The sequence below is a fragment of the Chiloscyllium plagiosum genome, chromosome 5 (genome assembly GCF_004010195.1).
Source record: "Chiloscyllium plagiosum isolate BGI_BamShark_2017 chromosome 5, ASM401019v2, whole genome shotgun sequence".
Lineage (NCBI taxonomy): Eukaryota > Metazoa > Chordata > Chondrichthyes > Orectolobiformes > Hemiscylliidae > Chiloscyllium > Chiloscyllium plagiosum.
Genome location: NC_057714.1, coordinates 37,083,731 through 37,107,187, shown reverse-complemented (window position 1 = coordinate 37,107,187; position 23,457 = coordinate 37,083,731). Strand labels below are relative to the sequence as shown.

General features: G+C 39.3%; 1 protein-coding gene across 12 annotated transcripts in view; it reads left to right on the top strand.

The window, feature by feature from the left end:
• phf14 (PHD finger protein 14) overlaps positions 1-23,457 on the top strand; it is a 290,569-nt gene that overhangs the window by 197,554 nt on the left and 69,558 nt on the right. For 4 of the 12 annotated variants that reach the window (XM_043689855.1, XM_043689857.1, XM_043689856.1 and 1 more), the window contains exon 17: positions 81-198. In XM_043689855.1, the coding sequence (XP_043545790.1) occupies positions 81-198 (118 nt within the window). Of the gene's footprint in view, positions 1-80; positions 199-1,006; positions 1,066-1,708; positions 1,897-2,306; positions 2,352-14,867; positions 14,920-23,457 lie in introns of those variants that run through there. The other 8 variants (XR_006311667.1, XR_006311664.1, XR_006311666.1 and 5 more) reach the window with 8 other exon arrangements.

Here is a 23,457-nt window from a genome sequence, read left to right as displayed (position 1 = left end):
AGCCTTCTGTTACATAATATGTAGATTTAATCCTTTGAATCATAAATCTAATTTTATGTGAAATTTATTTTTCTGCTTAGATGTGATGAATGTAGACTCTGTTACCACTTTGGCTGTCTCGACCCACCACTGAAGAAGTCTCCAAAACAAACTGGCTATGGTTGGATCTGTCAAGAATGTGACTCCACATCCTCCAAAGTAAGATAAAGTATTTGTTGTTTTGGAATTCAACAAGATTTCTAAATAGCATGAAAATCAGCTGTCCACAGAGGTTAGGTAACCAACATTCTTCTTCTTAGAATGCTTAAATATCCTGGTTGATTCTGGAGAATCAGAAATGACATTAAACTTCTGTCACCATTTTGACGTGCAGGGCGTGTCATCTAGTTTAGTAGAAATGCCCCATTTGCTTCTGGCTTCAGGTTTGTTTTGAAGGCTCTGTCTGCATTTGTAGTGAATTGGATACAGTTTGAAACACTATACTATAGTTATTAATGTTTAGCCTCCTAAATGTTTACCAAATTCTGTTTAAATCAGCTTTTTCTGTAAGTTTAAGGTTAATGCAGTTCTTTCATCTAATTCAGTCTTTTTGTTTATTGCTGAATATTTCTTTGACGAAATTATGTTTGAAAACAGAGAATAAAATTTGTTGTATTCCAAAGATGGTTTTAATGTATTCCTGCACTATCTCAAGACTCCCTCAGTGAAGAAGATTGTATACTAGACCAAACTTAACTGGATGGGTTATAAAACCCTGATGACCTTGGCAAGTTATTATACCAAATTCTCATTATCTGCCATGTCTGGGGTATGGACCACCTGCAGATAACAAAATGCAGATATCATTGCAGTGTAAATCTCCCATTTACCACAAAGGACCAATGGGTCAATGTGGAAAACAAATAGGATTTGAGGTCAAACATCCAAATGCGTAGATCAATGGGTAATGAGAAGTGAAAGTACTAATTGAATAGTGCTGTGTTGAAACTGTTTTTGTGTGATCAAGCTGAAGATCTGTCTCCAAAGAAGTTGCCCTCCATCTCTGAAAGAACATCATCATTGACAGTAAGGGAGCATTCACTGTTGGTAAACATAGAAACTGTATGTAAAAATAACCTTCAAAAAAGTTTCAATAGCAGTCAATCAATCATTACAAAACAATCCAAGTTCTTTGGGCTATTTACTCAGTGTTTTCTCTGCTTAATAGATACAACAATAAACTTAGAAGCATTTTTCACTTCTCTATCTTTTTTTAAGCCTTGCCATGGGCAGGGAATGGAAATGAAAAATGCTGGCTCTATTATTATCATCATCTATCGAACCGAATGATTTTTGTTGTTTAATTAGTTAGCAGAGTATCACGATCTGATTTTAACATAATTTTGAAAAGTTCAGTCTGAACAAATCACCAATGACATTTTGCTGAAGCATTTTGGAAAACTTTGCTGGTGTACTTCCCAGAAAAACATCTTTTCGCTGCTAATACTGTCAGTGGACAAGTAGCCTCAATAATTTTTTTTTATTTTTTAATGAAATAAACAACAATGCATTAATTGCCAGTTTGTACAGATGAATAGAAGAATAAACAATCACTTAGCTAATCCACACTGAATCAAACAAATCCAATCTACATCAGTCTGCACTTTCTTATTCTATCTGGTTCAGTGCAGTTTAACAATACAGAAGCCATTTTGTGCTGCTCCTTCAGCCATTTTGTCCTACCTCCCAGCTGCTGACATCCTCACTCCCCCCTTTGACCGCACTGCGATCACTAAAAGGGAAGGCTAATCCAAACGAATGCCTTCAATGCGTACCAGCTATCAACATCCTCTAAAGCGGCACCGCCATCTTCACAGCTCACGTGGTCACGTTTATCAACGCCATCAACACATGCAGGTGAGCCATCAAATTGCAAAAGGTGCATCTTCTGGGGTGAATCTATATCTAGGGTAATCTATATCACTAAGGGAGCTCATAAGTTTAGCAATTAAACACTTAACAGCAATACTGACAAACAGACAGAGGAGAATGATTCTGATACACAGAGCTAAATTGATAAACCAATTGTACCAAGAGCCAAATCCCCAGTTTCCCCAACTGGTCAGTTCAATCATTCTGTCAAGGAACACCTGGATCTTGTCTTGAATCCTAGTAATATTTCCAGTGCGATTGGGAATGCCTATAATACGTTTATCATGGACAACTGTACAGAACCCGCCTTCCCGGGCTAGTATATAGTTTAAGGCGTACTGATTCTGCATAGAGTAAAGACACAGATCTAATAATCCCAATTTAATCTGTTCCAGAGCCTCTTTGGTCTTATTTCCTAGAACGGTCAGGCCGCAGATGAGGTAATTGCGATTCTTTTGACTTATTACTCCTGCCGATTCTCCCAAATTCAGGATTCCCCAGCCTATTGAGTGTCCTGTATTGTCACCCAATCCCTTGGGATCCTTCCAATTGGAACAAAAGTCTGAGACTGACCGCTGCGTCTTCTTCAGATGAAGGTTGCATCGACTTATTCACTGGCCAGGACCAGGTACTGTTGTGGGAACAAGTGTTCCGAAAGCAACCTTATGGGGAACATCTTTGCTATCAAGAACAAGGAAATTGGTAGCTTTATCTTGGCTGAAGAAATAATAGAGGAGAAAGTGAGGACTGCAGATGCTGGAGAGCTGAAAATGTGTTGCTGGAAAAACACAGCTGGTCAGGCAGCATCCAAGGTGCAGGAGAATCGATGTTTCGGGCATGAGCCAAAACGAAGAAATAATAACTTGGTTTGGTGTATATGAGGGAGGGTTTGTTAAAATAGGTTACTGAAATGTTACCGCAGTAGACCTGTTCCAGTCTACAGGAGTAAAGGGCCGACATTTTTCAAGAGGCGTCCTTTGAGCACCATAGGAAGTGGGCAGAGTGACTGTTGACCGCTCGCACTGTATGGTGGTCAATGGTCCTCAGAATTCTGTTCTCATTAGGCTCTCCCTTAGCTCTATTGCACATGGTCTTGGTGACAGTATCAGATTCTGAAAAGAGGAAAGACCTATAAATGCGTAAGGGAAGAGTTCCATTCCGGGTCCGTACATGGAGATGGGTATAGTTACTTATGCCGTGTAAAGCCTGTTGTCCCCCAGCCAGTGGAATGCAAGTTGTTTGTATGCACGGGCAGGAGATATAAGACCCCTTTGTCTTACACGAGTGGGCGAGACAAGTCTCAAATAGGCAGGAGATGTTATGTGGAACATGAACAATTGCACACCCATAGCCAGTTCCATTAAAGCAATTCTCAAACGACCCTGCAGTAGAGTTAAAAGACGTCAGAAAACAGGTGGCAGGAGGGCTAATTCTGTATTGGAAAATGATATTTCTCTTCAGAGGGTCTGCAGTAGGGAGCCAGATGAATAGATTGGGATCGGTGACTGGGGGCAGGACAAGTAAGTCATCTATCGATAAGCCCACATCCTCAGCTGGAGTGAATGGAGTGGTATGAGTTTTCTACTAGGAATTTCAGTTTTCTGTGGGGTTCCTAGGCTAGTCTGTATGTCAGTGTTCCAGGTAGTGAGACTGTGGGTCTGAGGAGTACCCCTGGTTTGTGTACTTTAGGCAATCCATAGATGCAGAGTGTGTTGGATCCATCCGGTTTCATTTTTTGGAAGTCTGTCTTGTTTAATTGTTCTGATTTCTGAAGCCTTTTCAGTGTGGATGTGATATGGTTTTCTAGATGTGGGGTCAGGTCTATCGTCACCTGTTGGTAGGTGTCAGTATCTGCAAGCAGTGAGTTCGCTTTTTCAATATACTCCGTTCTGTTTTGAATGATGGTCATGCGCCAGTTGTCTACAGGTAGGATTACAATGTTTTTTGTCTTTTTTGAGTCTAGGGCTTTCCTTTCTTGTGTGTTGACTGTGTTCCCTTACTTTATTCTGCTTGGTGTTGGTGCAGGTGCAACTGGTCTGTCTGATGGTCTACTGGGTTTCTACTGTGAGTCTGTTGTCGTTCAGTGTTGATTCTAATGCTGCTAGGAAGTCCTTTTTGTCCGCCTCTCTGTGGTTGTGGTTTAACCTTCTTATCAGGATGGCTTGTTCTGTATCTCTTAGTGGTCGGTCTGTGTTTTTTTTTATCCAAGCCTCTGTGTTGTCTGTATTGTTCTTTTTTGTGAATTTATCCAGTTTTTCCTGTAGGGTTGGTTTTTTTCATTTTCTGTGTTTGCTACTTTTTGATGCTTATGGCTCATTCTAGTGTGTCTGTCCATTCGTGATCTTTCATGTTAGTATATAAAGTTTTTTGGTACAAAACTTCTCGATTGCATTTATAGAGGCAGTTGAGGGCATTGTTAATCATTTCTTCCAACATTCTGCAGACGTTCTGTTCTGCTATTCTTTTGGCTAGTGGGGGGTTGAGCAGTGGTTTGTATTTAAGACATTTTGGTTGTACCTGATTTCTGAGGTATTCATGCAGGAGGTACAGTTGTTCGTGGCTGGCGATCAGACAGATGGCTTTGGTTTCCCATCGTCAGGCTAATTTTATTATATTGCGCCCATACGTTTGCGATTTTTGAGAAGATTTATAGCTCAGGTTGACGTTCAGGTTTTACGTTTGCTCGCTGCGCTGGAAGGTTTGTTTTCAGATGTTTCATCACCATGTTAGGTAACATCATCAGTGAACCTCCAGTGAAGTGCTGGTGTTATATCCCGCTTTCTATTTATGTGTCTTGGTTTCTTAAGGTGGGTGATATCATTTCTGGTTCTTTTTCTGAGGATGGTAGATGGGGTCCAAATTTATGTGTTTATTGTTGGAGTTCTCATTAGATATGATATAATTCTTGAAGGAAATCATGTTGGGAATGAATACTATATGTTCATTATACTGACCTGTACAGCAGCCAATATCTGCTTCCCAGTGTAGTGTGTACCTTAAGATATTTAATATTGTTAATGGCAACAGTAGTAGTTATTTTTCTCAAATAGGTTAATTAATCTACATATGTTGAAAAGTCTAGAAGAATATTTGCCTTTGCAGCTATTATTGTGGACTTCATTAATAGGCTAAGCTTTGTTTCTTTATTGCAGTCATGTTTTCACAGTTTGGCATGAGAAATAAACCTCTTGCAAATAAACACTATCCATTTTATTTTCATTGCAGGCCAAGGGGAGTTGGTTTTGTTCTTAGACAGAGCCTTGTAACATATTTATCGGGCTTAAATTTGGAATCTTGTTGCACTTTGGTTTATAGGTAGCTTATTGCTAATTTGTGCTGTGCATAATCAATAATAGTATTTCTCTTCAAACTGATAAATAGGAACTTACGAAGAGTTAGTTTGATAAAGTCAAAGCAGTCCTGTGTGGATAAATACGATTTTCTATCCATTTGATTTTTTTTTTAAAGTGTCAAAAATTACTATTGCCAAACAAAGTGTTAATTTGCTTTTGATTTTAATCATTGAAAATTGCAGAAAAGGCATTCACATTGATCTGGAGAATTTGCTTCCAAGCTGCATTAAAGTATTAAACTCTGCATTGTGATTTTAAAGGCTGTACCACTTCTATTTGTTTTAATAATTAGACCTTAAAGACTACTATTGTTCTTTCAAACTTTTAACCAAGAAGAAGGAGCAGCAATACAGTACTGCTTGAAGCAATCAAGTCATCTCACAATGGATAGAAATACCAGTGGCTTGCAACGTGCATTCAAGCTTATTGACCACTGACTTGAGGTCAAAGTGTTTCTGTTGCAATGGTAAAATGATGGTGGTTGATGAGTTTGTGGTATTCCAAGGAGATAAAAATACATAAGGTCTAAAGGGAAATCTCTTGTGCTGCTCTTTGTGCATTTAGGTTAGGTTACTAGAATTTGTCAGGCTACATGTGAAAGATAGGTTATCAGCTTTTAAACTGAGGATGCAGGGGTGAGAAGTGGCAATAGGATATATAGAATAAAACACATGATCTGAGAACTAGTCATCTGAGATCTTTGGGGCTGAAATGATGTGACCAAGTGAACATGAACATATTTTAAGTAGTAAGTCAATTAGAGGGAAAGGTTGAGGAAAACAGGAACGTCAACAAAGACTGTGTAGGGTGTAATAGTGACTTTAATTGAAAGCTTAACTTGCTGAGATTAGGAATCATGTGGGTGCAGAGGCTAAAGCAGGATAGAAGGAAGGATATTTCACTGAGTAGTTAGAGAATTGGGTAGACAGCTAATGAGTAGAACCTCAGGAAAAGGAAAAGTAGAAAAATGAGAACATGGTCAAGGTTAAGAGCCAATCTGCTGTCACTGCATTTTGGGCTGGTTTGTGGTGAGGATGTGTTACAGACTTTATTGTTTTTTTTTACTTTGTCTATGCCAGTAGACCTCCTGTGGCATTATTCATGTTGAACTATATGATCTGCTGTTTTTGCTTTTTATGTTGTACAATTTATGTTATACGACACAAATATTAGCTGTAGTTTGTTGAAGTTACAATTTATGCTTTCGGTTATCACAGGCTACAAACCTGCCAAACATGATTAACAGCTTGCAACAGACAGAGTTAACAAATCCCACAATTTATGGATCAACTCAACATTCTGTAGTCTTGCTATATTTAGTCTTGAATGGGAATGAGCAACTAAATAACTAACAAGAAGAGCATGCTCCATGGGCATACCCATCCTCAGTGATGGTAAATCCCATTCTAAATGTAGAAGACAAGATTTTGACATTTACAATCATGTTCTCTGGAAATGCGAGCAGATGATGTGTATGAATAATTTTGGATTCCTGCATGCAGTTACTACCATTACAAAATGTACTCTTCAGCTAATTTTGTTCATTGTGCATAATATTGAGAAATACATTACTGTAATGAGCATTGCAAAGGTTATGGGTTCCGATCTATTCTTGCCATAGTGCAGAAGATTGGTGTTGTAGAAATAGTTGTGCCCCTTGTCAAATTGTTTGAATACAATTACAACAGGGGCATTCACTCACCAGTGTGGAAATATTTCCTTGGTGTATCCTGTCCACAAAAAGCAGAGCATTCCATCCTCTTACTACCCTATTCAGTCTATTCTCAATTATGAGCAAAGTAGTGGATGGTATTGTCAACAGTGCTATCAAATGGCACTTGCACAGCAATAGCTGTCTGGTCTTCAGTTTGCATTTCACCAGATTTATTTAGCCCCAGAACTCATTATGATCTGAATGTAGACTAAGGAGCTGAATTCCAGATGTACAGTCTCTGATTGCCCGTGACATCAAAGAGTCCCACTAAAATTGAAGTCACAAGGAATTGAGAGGAAAACTCTCCACCCGCTCTAGCCAAACTGAGCACTAAAAATGATTGTTACATTTTTTGGAGGTCAGTCGCCTGAGCATAGTACACTGCTGCAGGTGTTCCTTAGGTCAGTATTCTAGTCCAAGCCAACTTCAACTATAATGCCAATAACGATGTTTCAACAGTACAGCCAGAAGTGGGGATGTTCACTCATTGCCCATCTTCAATACCCTTTCTAAATTAATAAATAAGCAGTCTCTAGCTTCATACAACAAATCGCAGGCAACATTCAAGCTTGGATTAATAAATTGCCAAGTATTACTGATGTCACCTAAGTAGCAGCTAATGACCACTTTCAACAAGAGGAGATCTAACCATCTTCCCTTGACATTCAATGGCACTGAAATTACTGAATTTCCTAATGTAAAAATCCCAATAGATATCAATGAACTGAACCTTACTTAGGCAAGCCAGTTAACTACTTTGGCCAATCATACAGGTCAAACGCTGGAAATTCTGTGACAACTAACTCATCTCCTGACTTCCCAAAGCCTGTTCACTACCTAAAAAGCAGAAGGCAAGAGGATAATAGAGCACCATTCACTTGGGGTGGATAGGTAGCCCTCAGATAACAATTAAAAAGCTTAGCATCATCTAAGAAAAGGCAGACAGCTTAATTGGCATCCCACCCAATACATTAAACATTACTTTTGTGTGCATCTGGCACAAAATTGTAGCAAGACATACCATCTACAAGGTGCAGTGGAGAAGTCTCCATTGACAGCATCTTGCAAACCAGAGAAAAGAACAGCGATACTAGGTGCATGGGAACACCACCATCTGCAAATTCCTCTTCAAGTTGCACAGTATCATAATTTGGAAATAGTTCTTTGTTCCTTATCTGCTGCTTGGTGAAAAGGCATGAGTGGAAGTGAGGAGAGAGATTAGGGAAAGATACAAATTCCATTTGGGACAAGGGAGTTCCTAAGAGTAACATCCTTGGCCAACATATTTAGTTACTTCATCAGTAACTTCCCATTTGTCATATGGTCAAAAGAAAGAATGTTTGCTGGTGATTGCACAGTCGGTATATATATTTGATAAAACTTGGGCAATATTCAGACTTAGGCTGATTATTAGCAAATAATATTTATGGCATACAAGTGCCAAGCAATGCACATCTTCAACAAGAAAAAAAAACATCTTGACATTCAATGGCATTACCCTCACTGAATTCTCCCATTGTCAATATCCTGGAGATTACCCTAGACATGATGTAAGAGCAGATCAGAGAATGAAAATTTTGAAGTGAGTCACTCACTTTTTTGACTCCCAAGGCATGTCCACAATCTACAAGGCTCAAGTCAGGTGTGATCGAATACTCTCCACTAGTCTCAATAAGTTAGACTCTTAACAACAGTTAATTAAGCTTTTTCAATCAAGCTTTGGAACTATATAAATATTTCTTCACCAATACTGGATCATGATCCCGGATTGTTTCCAATGGAATTTTGAAAATATCTACATTGTGTCGATTTCAGTGATGCAAGGAGGTAGCTCACTATCACCTTCTCAAGTGCAATTATGGATGGGCAACAAACACTGTCCTTGTCAGTGATGCCCAATTAAATGAAAGAGTAAAGAAAAAAGTCTGGGCTGTTGGGTTAAGCAAAGGTAGAGAAACAGAGGCAGCTGACTAGATGGTCTAAGTCTTAGCAACAAAAATGCCATGAGCTTTTCACACTTTACAGTTAGAGGTGAGTGGAAAGTGATTTTTGAACAAGGGGAGTTGTGATGAGAAACTGATGTTATCTTTTGCAGATTGGATCATCTTTGAATAGTTGGCAGTTTTACTGATGGAGAATATAGTCCAGTAATGCATTGTGTTGTAGTCAGATATTGGTGATGCAAGTTGTTTGTGAATATACTCAGGTCTTCATCCCTTAAACTTAAGAGAGCAGAGATAATGTGTATTCCCAGGAATGAGTAGGGTTGGAAAGGGTAACAGTTCTTATAGAGGCTAGGGTATCAAAGCTGGTGGAGAGGGTATGACTGTGCAAATTGTTGAGATGCTGTAATTTAAAGGTGGAAAGTTATAATTGAGAATTTCAGACAGCTGTAAAATGTCTCTTGGAAGAGGGTTTTGATGTTAGATAAATTACTTGACAGATGAACATAGTCAAACCTACCACACCGCACATCAATTGCAGATGCAGTCAAGAAACATCCCATGGGTTTCTGAGCAGCAAGCAATAATAACAATTTGGTCACCAAATCTCATTGGCACTTTGTGTTCTAAACAAGGATTTCAGTTTCACATTTTAGAAGATATAGCCTCAAAATTTCCTCAACAAGGCCGACTCAGGCTGAAAACCTTCCTGCCATGCCGTTGACTTGAACTTTAACTTTTAAAACATACAAATAAGCACAGGCAATGACCATAGTCTTTGGCTAAGGTGGACCTCATCTCTGAATCTGCTACTGATGCTTAAATTTAACTTGGTTAATTCCATAGATGTTTTGATGAGGATAGGTAGAAATGTAAAATAATGAAAAATATAAACCTTTCTTTTCTCTTGTCCCCAGCAGTTTATTTTTTAAATATAATATAGTCGGGCATGTAACTACATTTAAAATTGGGCCTCAGCTCAGATGGATATACAAAATGGAGCAGAGCACATTCAGCCTCCAAGCCTGCTCCACTGCTCAATAAGATTATGGAGTTTAAAATCTATTGGAGTTTAAAATTCCACGTTCCCATCTAATACTGATAACCCTTGCCTAACGCAAATTATCCACTTCTGTCAAGTCACCCTTCACCCTCCTAAACTCCTCGTAAGACAACCTGCTCATTCTGGGTATCAATCTTATAAAGCTCCTTCTAATTGCTCAAATACATTTATACTCTTCTTTATATGAGGAGACCAAAACTGCACATACTGTTCAAAATATCTGCTGTTAACATCCTGGAGCCACAGCTACTCACTACCTTAATTGTTTAAGTAACACATTAAGTAGAGAGCGACACACCAACATTTGCTGAAGAGGTAAAGCCAGGTGGCATTGTAGATAATGTAGACTGGTGTATAAAGTTAAGGAGTCAGAATGATAGCTCAAGTGAGTGGGCAAAGATGTGACCAGATTATATTTCAATGCAGGTGGACATGAGATCATCTATTTTGGAAGGATCCAGGTATTGTTCAAATGGTGAAAAACTGCAAAGTGTGGTAGTATAGAGGTCAAGCGCAAAAAATCAGAAGATAAAAATGATAGGACTATAATACAAAGGAGTGGATAGCTGAAAATGTGTTGCTGGAAAAGCGCAGCTTTTGCCCGAAACGTCGATTCTCCTGTTCCCTGGATGCTGCCTGACCTGCTGCGCTTTTCCAGCAACACATTTTCAGCTCTGATCTCCAGCATCTGCAGACCTCACTTTCTCCTCAAAGGAGTGGATAGTCAACTGCAAGTATAGAAAGTCCTGATGAGTCTTATTTGAGGTGCTGTGTACTGTTGTGAGCATCACAACACATAACTTGACCTGGTAGTAGTATAGTGCCAATTCAGCAGAACAGTACCATGGCTGTAAGGGTTAAATTGTACAAGCTATTACGTAAACTTGACTTATATGCCTTGTAGTATTGTAGGTTCTGGGATGATCAGCTTTATTATTTTAGGAGTTCGTAAAAGAATTGTTTTTTTTTTAATGGAATTAAATAATTTAGAGGCAAGATCAGCCATTCTCTCTTTGAATGAGAGAACATACTCAAGGGGCTGAATGGCCTTTTCTGAAATCTAAACTAATAGCAATTGAAGAGTTCTTATAAGGTGTGATAATACTATGGTTTTAAGAGGTGTGTTTTGTCCTTTTTTTTGAGGAGTGGTTCTGAGCTGTCTATTGCGAGCCAATAAAGCAACCAGCTTGTGAGGCCTTGGGTTTTTTGAAAGTTGTAACAATAGAGCATAAATAGGTGGAATCAGGCTGCGGAGTTGTGAAGCTCATTGCCGAGGCTTCTGTCTATCTATCTGTCTATCTATCTATCTGTCTATCTATCTATCTATCTGTCTGTCTACGTGCCTGCCTTCCTGCCTGTCTATCTATCTTACACCTGAAAGCCACACAGACACAGGGAGAATGTGCAAACTCCACACAGACAGTTGCCTGAGGCAAGAATTGAACCCGGGTCTCTGGCATTGTGAGGCAGCAGTGCTAACCACTGTGCTACCACGCCACCCATATATGTTATTCAAATACTTGTCATTTCTACCACCTTCAGATAGAACCAAAGCATCAGGAAATCAAATATAGGTGGCACTATTATTTTAATGAAGTAGGTTATAATTATACATAATTTTGCATATTTCATACCATATGCAAAGGTATTGATGTCATAAAATGGTATAATCAGAATCTCATTACATATTTTATATTTAACTGAATAGATAAAAAATGACCAGACCTATGTATCCCATGGCAGTTCCCAGAAAAATGAAAGTTACCCCATGCCTTGCCAGGTCCTGCTTGCTCTGTGAAACAAACCACCGTTACCTTTACTCCAGGGCTGCTTTCATTGTGGTTGATTTTTGGTGCTGCTAGTGTTGAAGAATGCCGTGCTCTCTCAGTGATTACCATCTATTGATACAAAATATTCTGCTTTAAAGGGGCCAAAGCCACAAATGCAGATAATGAATTGCTTGAACAATATAAAATTGAGACATGGCTTTGAGATCCGGTGAAGGTGAGCTTGCTGTGACTTTCTAACCTGAGTGTGGGATCACTAAACTCTCAGAGCTATGGTCTTTGTTTAACAACTGGCTTGAAAAGTCTTTGGTGCAGTGATGTCTCACTGCTACACTATCAGTGTAAATTTTATGATGTCTTTGGAGTTGGATTGAAATCTACAACCCTCTAACCCAGGGCTCGAAGGCTATAGCATAAACATCACAGATGAAGGACCTAGTCTCTTCTCCGTGGAAAATTCTTGTCCAGTCTTAGTTCTGCATCTGTGCTTTTTTCACACAGCTGTACAATTCGAAGATACGCAGTGCAGAATCTGAAATGTATACTTCATTTCTGTCTGAATGGTGCTGTTCATCAGGTGAACTTAAATATAATTAGAATGATGTTTATCTGAATGCACTATTTTGATTGGTCTTCAAGGTAAGGTGTTTGTTTGATCAGCAGTGCCTGGCCAGAGGACCAGAGCAGGTGATGTATCATGACTGTCAATGGTTGATAGTAGTCAGAGTGAATCTTTGAGGTTTTTGATCAAAATAAAAATAGGAGAAGATAAGTGAAATCCAGTAACCTTTGTTGCCTTGCTACCAGCTCTAACTTACTTTGGCTGAAGACATTGTTTCTGTGGAGGGATGAGATGGAATTAATGGAAGGGACGAGGATGGCATGAGTAAAATGGGAAGGGTTGTTGCTGACATGCGAGGGATAGATAAGATGATGGACTTGGTTAATTATGACAAAAATGGGACATATTTATCAGCAAAAGGCAACAGGTCTTTATTATTGAGGAGCTTCAGACTGCACTTGAGAGTGCTGTATCGAGTGGTCTTGATCACCAAGGCCAGTGGACGAAGGAGTGGTAAATGAAGTTTAATTTGGATAAATGAGAGGCATTGCATTTTGGTAAAACAAACAAGGGCAGGTTTCATACAGTTAATTGTAGTGTCCTGGATAGACTTGGGGATTCAGTTACATAATTCTTGGAAAGTTGCATCACAGTTAAGTCCTGTCCTCATTTGTCTTTCCAAAATGCAGCACCTCACATTTATCTAAATTAAGTTAGAATTTGTCCCAGTCCAAAATAAGCACTGAACTATCCTAGTCCCATTTTTCAGCCCTTAACCCATAGTCTTGTATACCTTGAGCATTTCTAAGTACTTCTTAAATGTCATAACATCAAAGTTTTCTGCCCCTACCACTGTTACACGCAATGAGTTCCAGCTTCTGAACACCCTCTGGTGAGCAAATCTTTGCTCTCATCCCTTCTAAACTTCCTTATCTTAAATCCGTGGCCCCTGGTCATTGATCCATCCACCAAGAAGAAAGGTTCCTTCTTGTCTAACCTATTAATGCCATTCATAATTTTTTTATATATCTCAGTCAAGCCCCACTTCGTCTGCTGTACTCCAAAGAAAACACTCCAGTTTGTCCAATCTCTCATCATAACGAAAACTCTCCAGCCCTGGTAAATCTCCTGCACTCTCCCCAGTGCAATCAATTGCACATAGTACTGTAGCTGTTGCCTAACTAATATTTTATTGGTAAGTTAAAGAAAAAGAAGTGCTTCTGACAGGTGTCAGCCAGCAAATACAATTGGGAACCAAGCTGAATACAGAACATTCAAAAAGAGGTGTAAAGCAAATCCACGCAAAATGAGATTCTGAAGGAAAGAATGACAACTAACATAAAGGAAAATCCAAAAGGCTTCATTAAGCACATCAATAGTGGTATTGGTTAAGCTTCTAGAACTTCAAGTTGATAAGGTGTGATAATACTATGGTTATAAGAGGTGTGTTTTGTCCTTTTTTTTTTGAGGAGAGGTTCTGAGCTGTCTAGTGCGAGCCAATAAAGTAACCAGCTTGTGAGGCCTTGGGTTTTTTGAAAGTTGAAACAATAGAGCATAAATAGGTGGAATCAGGCTGCGGGGTTGTGAAGCTCATTGCCGAGGCTTCTGTCTGTCTGTCTATCTATCTGTCTGTTTGTCTGTCTGTCTACATGCCTGCCTTCTTGCCTGTCTATCTATGTCTATCTATCTTAAACCTGAAAGCTTGGGTTCTCTTTCTGCTACTAATACTTGATGTGAGACAACCTGTTTTAATGATTTTGCCTTTGCTCAGGGTGTGTTTATGGGAAGTTACTGTATTGGAACAGTTGCTGTTTAGTAGTTAAATAATCTATTATTCTGTTAAGTTTATACCAATTCTTCTTTCTTTTGTTTTTATTACTGGTGTCAGAATAAAGTCTGTTTTGCTTAAAGCCGAGTAGTGTGACCAATCAAATTACATCTGGAACCCTGTACTTTATACTTTACTCTAAATAAGATAAAAATTAGGGTCGAGGCTATCTACTTCTGGGGGATTTGGTTTGGTCCAGAGCAACAATTTCGGGACCAGATAAGCTGCATCCAAAGATATTGAAGGAAGTGATAGGGACTGCAGAGGCACTGGGGATTAATCTTTCAATCTTCTATGAAGTTAGGCATGGTGCCGAAGGATTAATGAATTTAAAATGTTATGCCTTAATTCAAAAAGGGTTTATCCTGCCCTCCCACTGCACCACTTGCACTGCAATTGATGTAAATTTAGAGCTACATTGTTGGGCACCAATCTTGAGTAGCTGAGACAGACTTAACGGCAGCTAGAAAACGTTTCAATATTTGTCTAGGCTTTGCCTCAATTCTGGCTAAAAATGGGTAAGTTCTCTAACTCTGAGTTTTTTCAGACACGGTGAGTTCATTTTCTGGCACAGTGCCACACATTTGAGCAAAAGGTTTCAATCTTGGGTTTGGAAGAGGTTGTCAATAGTTCTACCATGTGCTACTCTGTTTTGGTTCTGCCAAGGCCATTCATTTACTGACTGCAGTAACCTTTGTCTAAACAGGCCAAATAAATACTGTGGCTACAAGACCAAGTCAGAGGCTAGGAATTCAGAGGTATGTAACTCACCACCTAACTCCCCATAGTTCGTCATCTACAAGGCACAAGTCATGAATGTGATGGAATGTTTTCCACTTGCCTGAATGAGTACAAATCTAAGTAATTTCTAGAAGCTTGACGTCATCCAGTACCATAAAATCCCCAAATTCACCTCATTCTTCCCCTTAAAGGTTCACTCTCCCAGCAACTCACAGTGTACCACCTATAAGACACTGTAGCAACTCAACAAAGCTCATTTGACAGCACCTCCTATGCCCATAATCGCAACCACCTAAAAGGACTACGGCAGCAGATTAATGGGAGCATATCGCAATCAAGTTCCCTTTCAAGCTGCACACCATCCTGACTTGGAGCTATATCACCATTTCTTCACCGTCAATCATTTAAAATCTGGAATTTTCTTCCTCCCTGTACCAAGTATATCCCTAGCATGCAGAGATTGTCGAGGTTCAAGATGTATGCTCACCACCACTTCAAGGGCAGTTAGGGATAGGAAATAAATGCTGACCTAGCCAGCAATAAGATGTGCATCCCAAGAACTAACTTAAAAATTATTTTACAAGAAGTGTACAAGTTTGTGCATGTGGATTTTGGCAAGGGTGTGTGGTATTGTCAGTCTGCCACTGACCATCCTATGTTTAAGTCACCTGTGAACTTATTGCACCCAGTCTCTCACTGGCTAGGGAAGAGGGTAAACAAGATTAAAATGGGTAGTTTGAGGTAGGCCATAATATTTGGAACAGAAGTAGGCCATTATACCCATTAAGCTTACCCTGCCATTCAGTGAGATTGTGGCTGATCTTCTCATCTTCAATTCCACTTTAAGGCCTTTTTCTTCATAATCCTTGATTTCCTTGCTGATTAATAATCTGTCTCTCTCAGCCTTGAATGTACTTAATGACCAAGCATCAACAGCCCTCTGCGGTAAATAATTTCACAGATTCACTGTCCTCTGAAAAAATAAATTCCTCCTCATGTGTCCTAACTGGACATCCCTTACTTTGTGGTTATGTCCTTATCCTAGACTCTCCAGCAAGGGAAAGCAACTTGTCAGCAATTACCCTGTCAAGTCCCTTAAAGAGTCTTACATGTTTCAATAACATTCTTCTCAACTCCAATGAATAGAGGCCTAACCTATTCAGTCACTCCTGGTTAGACAGTCTCTCCATGTCTGGGATCGACCTCATGAACCTTCTCTGAACTACCTGCAATGACAGTGTTTCTCCTTAGGTAAAGGAACCAAAATGGTCAGACCCTGGGATGTACAGAGGATCGGAGGGACTTTGGTGTGCATGTCCATCAGGCCCTTAAGATTTCTGGACAGATGGATATAGTGGTTAAGAAGGCATTTGGGATATTTGCCTTTATTAACTGAGGCATAGATATCAAATGCAGGGAGGTTATGCTGGAACTTTATGAAAGGTTGGTTAAACCACAACAAGAGTACTGTGTGCAGTTCTAGAATCCAATTCTGGGTGTGATTACATTAGAGAGAGTGCAGAGGAGATTTCCTCGAGTTTTTAGTTGTGAAGAGATATTGTGCAGAGGAGATTTCCTCGAGTTTTTAGTTGTGAAGAGATATTGAATAGACTGCATTGTTTGGAGCAGCTGGAACGGAAATTGAAATGATTGAGATATAATTATAAGTGGCATGGATAAGGTAGACAGGAAGGAAGTTTTCTCTTGGTGAGATCAATGATGAGAGGACTTAGATTTAAAGTAAGGGACAGGTGGTTTAAAGAGGATTTAAGTAAATGTATTTTTACCCAGAGGGAACCTGGAACTCACTTTCTGTAAGGGTGGTATTGGCAAAAACCGTAATGATATTTAAGAAGTATTCAGATTTGCACTTGTGTTGCCAAGGTAAATAAGAATCTGGGCCATGTGCTGGAAAATGGAATTAGAATAGATAAGTACTTGTTTTTGATCAGTGGAGAGTCAATGGGCCGAAGAGCCATTTCTGTCTGTAGATTTCTGACTCTATAACTCAATTACCCTTTCATCCTTGCCTACCATTTTAATAAGTCACATGCATTTGAATACTTAGTTCCCAGCTTTGGTATCCTTGTAACTGTGCCTCCTAATTGCGATAAGATCTTGCCCATTAACTTCTCTTTGTCCATTACTTCATTTAAACAGCACTAATTTTGCCATTTTATCATTCTTTTACCCCGCTTTGCACCACATTTGGTGCTGAAAACATTTTTTTTCATCACTAGTGATATTTGTTATGTGAAAAATGTTACCCTTTCCCAATTCTGCTACTTTCAGAAAGCCCTCATGGTCAAACTTTGAACGTTATCATATCAATTTTTCAAACAATTCCCTGATTGACTGGAAAGTTATACAAAGACAATAGTTTTTTGTGTGTATTCATTGTATTGGTAATCATCAGAATTTTTAAAATATCTATTAATAATCTTCTTCAACGCTAAGAATCATTAATTGCACAAATGGAAAAAAGTCCCAGATTCAAAAGTTTTCTTATTTTTGAACATTAGTGGGATATGAGTGTGGAAGGCCATGTTGTTGTCGATCCCAATTGTGCTGAAGAAGATGGAAGTTAGCCATTTTCTTGAAACACTGCAATCTGTGTGATGTAGGTGCTGTAAGATAGAGGTCCAGGATTTTGACCTAACAACAATGAAGGAACATCAAATTATTTCCAATTTGGGATAGTTTGCTAATTGGAAAGGAATCTAAATGCTATCGAAGTATTCATAATGCAATTCTCCATAGTAATAGGCAATGAGGGTTTGGGAGGTCATGTTGAAAGCTCCATGGTGAGTTACTGGGGTGCATCATATTAATAGTACACACTGCAGTCAGTGCATTAGTGTTGGAGGGAATGATTGTTTCTGGAGCAAATAGGATATTTTATCCAGACTGTTGTTAAGCTCTTTGTGTTGTTAGCCTGTTATGTAGAGACGACTCCATACCACTCCTAACTTAGCCATCTTATAGTTGGAGAGACTAGAGATTTAGATGGTGACCTCTGGCCAGCTATTGTAGCGGCAGTATTTATCTGGCTGGTCCAATTACATTCTGATTACGAGTATCTTCCCAGATTTTGATGGTAGCAAATTGACACTGATTTTCAAGGATAGGAGGTCATTGCCAAGTTTTTTGTGTGGCACATGCTACTTTCTAGTCTAGGTTCAAATGTTGTCCACATCTTGCTACAATTTTGTTATCTTGAGTGAGCATTGCACAGTCATCTGCAGAAATCCCTGGTTCTGATCTTGTGATGTTGGGAAGGTTATTGATTAAGCAGCTGAAGATGATTGGACCTACGATATTACTCTGCAAAACGTTAAGAGGCTCTTATGGTACTATGGCAGTGTTCTTACCTCTGGAACAAAAGTCCCAGGTTAAAGTCCTATCAGCTCCAGAAGTATGTAATAATATCTCTGATCAAGTCATGTCTACCCTGCAGAACTCTTTCAGCAATGACCTGGATCTGAGATGATTGGCCCAAAATAATCTTAACCATTGACGTGCTACATATTATGTCAACCATTGGACAGTTCTCTTCTGATTCCTGTTGACTTAAATTTTGCTGAGGCTTCTTGATGCAATACTCAGTTAAAATTAAGAGTCAACATTTAAACAAGTAGTATTTAATTTTTTAAAAAGTGTAATGGGACTGGCAGCAGCTATTGGACCAGTTGAACAGATTCTTGCTGGAAAATAAAGGGTCTCTTTAGTGGATAGAGGGCTGATAGGGAGGGCAGACAGACAAAAGACGTCTTAGCCCAACTGGTCATTCCATATACATAGTGTATTGAAGTTATTTCCCTTCTTTGCTTGATGCCAGTAGAATAAATAATCCCTGCTTCATAATCTTTGGGTCTTCCATGTGTTTAGATCTCATGTTACATTTCTGTTACATACATGTCATGGTGCTGAGATCGAAAGGCAACTGCCTGAGCTGGGGAGGATCATGGAAGAGTTGAAAATGGCAATGCCCATGAGAGGGCTGAAGCTTCTTCGGGATATTTAGAAACTCAGGTATGATCAGAGGGAATCTGAGCTTTAGATCACCAAGGTAAAAGCTAACCATGTGAATTCCTTCGATGCTATTGAGGAAGGAAACTGTACTCCAAGTTGAATATTGTTCCTGTTTTGAGTACAAAATTGGACATATTCGGGAAATATCCAGAAATATGTCATGATTTAGCAGTTAAAGACTGGATTGAGGATGCTAATGGCATCTAGGGACCTTAATATGAGTGAACAGATAGTGTTCATGATGGAACAGCTGTGTGGCAAGCCCCTCAGCAAATGTAGGCATAGGTGCAGATGTTCAAATAAGTTCGCAGAGGATCTTTGAGGTACTGACCAGGGATTTGAGGACATTGGTAGCATGACACAGTTGCAGTAGAGGTTTTATCCAAACAAGTGAGCTGAAAGGCACGATCTAATTCCTGTGTACTTGGGCCTGTTGAAGCTGTTTGATTGTGTTATACCCCTACGTCCCTCCTTCTGGTCAACTTGAGACAGGATACTAAAAGGCTGCCTAGCAAAGACATTGAGGGCTCGCAATGTCTGCATAGAGTTGAGGCTTAATAATGAGGCTTAATAATCACAAATTTCAATAACCTTTCTTTGGAGTGCATGAACTATGATACTCCTCAGACCAGGAAAGAGGCCACCATTAGGGAAGTGATGACTGTCAGCACAGGTATCACTCTAGATATCAAGGTAGAGGGTAAGGCAGAGTAGATAAGAACATAAGTCTCTTCGGATCAAGAGTGGAGAACTCAGTTCCTCCTCTAGTCTGCTCCATCATTCATTGATTCATAGCTGATCTCATCTCCACCTCAACTCCATTTTCCTGCCCAGTCCCCATAACCCTAGCTAAAAATCTATCTCTTCAAAGTTCCCTCATGCCCTAGTATCCATCACACTCTGAGGTAATGTATTTCCAGATTCATGATCCTTTGAGAGAAGTAATTCTTCCCCAACTCCGTTTTAAATCTGCCACACCTTATCCTAAAGCTATCGCTTCTCATTCTAAATCCAACAAGAGGAAACTTCTTATCTATGTCTACTTTGTCAGTCCCGTTCAGGATCTTGTATGCCTCAATTATAACCCCACTCATTCTTCTAAACTGCTCAATCTCTCTTCTTAAGACAAACCCCTCACCTTTGGAAGTCTCCTCTGAATTGCCTTCAGTGCAACTACATCCCTTCTCAAGCAAGGTGACATAAACTGTACACAGTACTCCAAGTGCAGTCTCACTAATGACTTGTACAGTTTCAGCAACACTCCCCTACATTTATACTCTATTCCTTTAACAATAAATGCCAAAATTCCATTTGCTTTCCCTGTTATCTGCTGTATCTTCATTCTATTTTTCTGTGGACAAAATCAGACGTCACATGATACCAGGTTATAATTCAAAAGGTTTATTTGAAATCACAAGCTTTCGGAGCACCAGAGGAAATGAAGAAGCAGTACTCTGAAAGCTTGTGATTTAAAATAAACCTTTTGAATTAAAGCCTGGTATTGTGTGGCTTCTGACTTTGTCCACCCAGTCCAACAACAGCACCTCCACATTATAGTTTTCTGTGATTCATGCATGAGACTCCCAGATCCCTCTGCACCTAAGCACTGAAGTTTCTCTCCATTTATATAATCAGTCGTGCTTATTTTCTTCCAACAAAAATGGATAACCTCATATTCCATCACCTAACCTATCCATATCCACTTGTAAACCTCTTGTTTCTTTATTGCAACTTACTGCCCCACCTATTTTAGTGTCATCTGCAAATTTGGCTATCGTGCCTTCTATTCTTGTATCCAAGTCATTAATATACATTGTAAGAAGTTGGGGCCTGAGCATCGAACCTTTTGGTAGTCCAATAGTTATTTCTTGCCAACTAGATGCTTTCTGTTGGCTAGCTCTTGTCCTTGTTTGTTTCCACTTCTCAAGAAACACCCAGTGATTAAGCAAATTCTAAAAAAAAATCCATTCACTGAGAATTCCGATACCACAAGTTTCACTAAACATCAGTGGCTTTGGGTGAAACCTCGAGGAATGTAAGCACTTTTAAATTGTCTAACACAAAAGAAAAGAATATACACTGACCCCTTTTAAATTTTACATCTATGTGTTGGTCGCATTTTATTATTTTTCTCAGACTTAGCAAGTAGTAAATTTCGTCTTGTTTTCACTGAACAGCACTTTGTAATTGGCACCTTAACTTTGAATGGGTAAAAGCTTTTAATCAAAGTAAGCTAAAACTACCTGCTAAATGTACCTCCTAAATAGAATTTAAGGTCCTGTGGACAACTGACAGGGTTTAAAGGAGGAGAACTGACTCATCCCTCCTCATTTGGTTGTAACACAAACTTATAAATTAGTTGTAGCTTGTTGAAGTATCCCTACTATGTTATCAAGGAAAAAAGTTCACTGTTATACCTTTCTTTCTTAATTGTCACAATTCTCAAAAAATGAACAGTTGATTAATTGACTGTTAGCATTATATGGCATGTTGAAGCACATAACAAGCTCAGTGCAAAAAATAATTCTTGGCCTGTTAATTCCAGCCATTGCAAAACTGAATTCAAGTATAGAAAAGGAGGTCAGAGTATCAGACAGTTGTCTCTTACATGTGGTGTATGCATTGTTAGAACTATTTTAAAGATTATATGACCTAATTTGCCATCTTTCCTAATTATGTCTGTCTCATTTGTTTAGACATCAGCAACTTTAAACTCTAGGACAGAATTGGTGTTTTTGACCTATCTAACCCTTTGATTTATAAAAATACAGGTTACAAATATTTTATGATACATGGTTTGGAGATTCATTAAATGAACTTCTACTACAACACTTTACTGCAAGTAGCAATAATTGGGGGTGGATAACAAAATGGCTGTAAAATGAGTTCCTGCCTCCTTGGCACTTTGTCAGTTCACATTTTTCCAGATGGAATCTATAAACTGTTAATGCTTCATTTGCACTTCTGGAGAAAATGAAGTTCTGGGCATTGTAAAATCTGTACTATTTTAATAAAATGATTTGTTTCTGGAGAGCATGGCCTAATGTGTGAGAGTTTTGCCACCACCTCCTCTTGACTGAGGGGGACATAATGTTTGAAATGCAGTATATTCAGAATGCAGACTTTATGCTGACCACGTATACCACCAGATTCCCTTTTAATGTTTCTGTCCCCATGCTTCCCTCTTTCTCCTCTTCCATCTCTTTCCACTCCTTGCATCAAAAAAGAAGTCTGTAGGACAAAACTGTTTTACAGTTATCTTGGAGACTAAGGACCTTTAAAGAGATTTGTTTTTGCCTTGCTGCTTCTTGAATAGAATACTGAGTTTGGAATAAGTGAACAAACCCTCCAGAGTAAAATGGAGATTTGTAGTTAGAGGCAGTAACTATAAATTTGGACTGAAGCAGAAAATAAAGTGAAAAATTTCAAGCATGATAAGTCATAATTCCCTCTTTAAAGGCATTGTGGGTCAACTTACAGCGCATGAACTGCCTGGTTGGTTGTTCAAGGAAACTCACCACCACCTTTTGAGGGCAACTAGGGATGGGCATTAAATGCCAGCCAGCCAGTGATGCCCACATCCCACGAATGAATTTTTAAAAAAGTCTCTTGTTCTTCAGTTTATTCAAATTCAGGGGACTTGAATGCTAAAATGCTCTGCTTAAAATCTCTAAAGTTCTGGAATCCTAACTTGTAATGACGGGGTGCTCAGTTGTGTTTGGCCTCACCAGATATAAATGATCAGTATTTATGTATCTGGTAGAATTTATTCAATAAGGTTTATTAAGTACTTAATGAACAAGCAGTGAAGACAACGCTGATATTTCTTATTCTTCAGAGCCCAGAATTTTTTAAATGTTGCCATCATAGGTAATGTCTGCTAATAAAAAAAATCTCTGGCAAGTGATGTGCTGAAAATTTTGTCAAACATTAAGATTGACAAGTTGCCAGGCCCGGACCAGATTTGTCCTCGGCTGCTTTGGGAAACGGGAAATGCAATTGCTTCGCCACTTGCAAAGACCTTTGCATCCTCGCTCTCCACTGGAGTCGTACCTGAGGACCGGAGAGAGGCAAATGTAATTCCTCTCTTCAAGAAAGGAAATAGGGAAATCCCCGGCAATTACAGACCAGTAAGTCTCACGTCTGTCGTCTGCAAGGTGTTAGAAAGGATTCTGAGGGATAGGATTTATGACCATCTGAAAGAGCATGGCTCGATTAAATGCAGTCAACACGCTTTGTGAGGGGCAGGTCATGCCTCACAAACCTTATCGAGTTCTTTGAGGATGTGACTAGAAAAGTTGATGAGGGTCGAACTGTGGATGTGGTGTGTATGGACTTCAGCAAGGCATTTGATAAGGTTCCCCATGGTAGGCTCATTCAGAAGGTCAGGAGGAACGGGATACAGGAGAACTTAGCTGTCTGGATACAGAATTGGCTGGACAACAGAAGACAGCGAGTGGTAGTAGAAGGAAAATATTCTGCCTGGAAGTCTGTGGTGAGTGGTGTTCCACAGAGATCTGTCC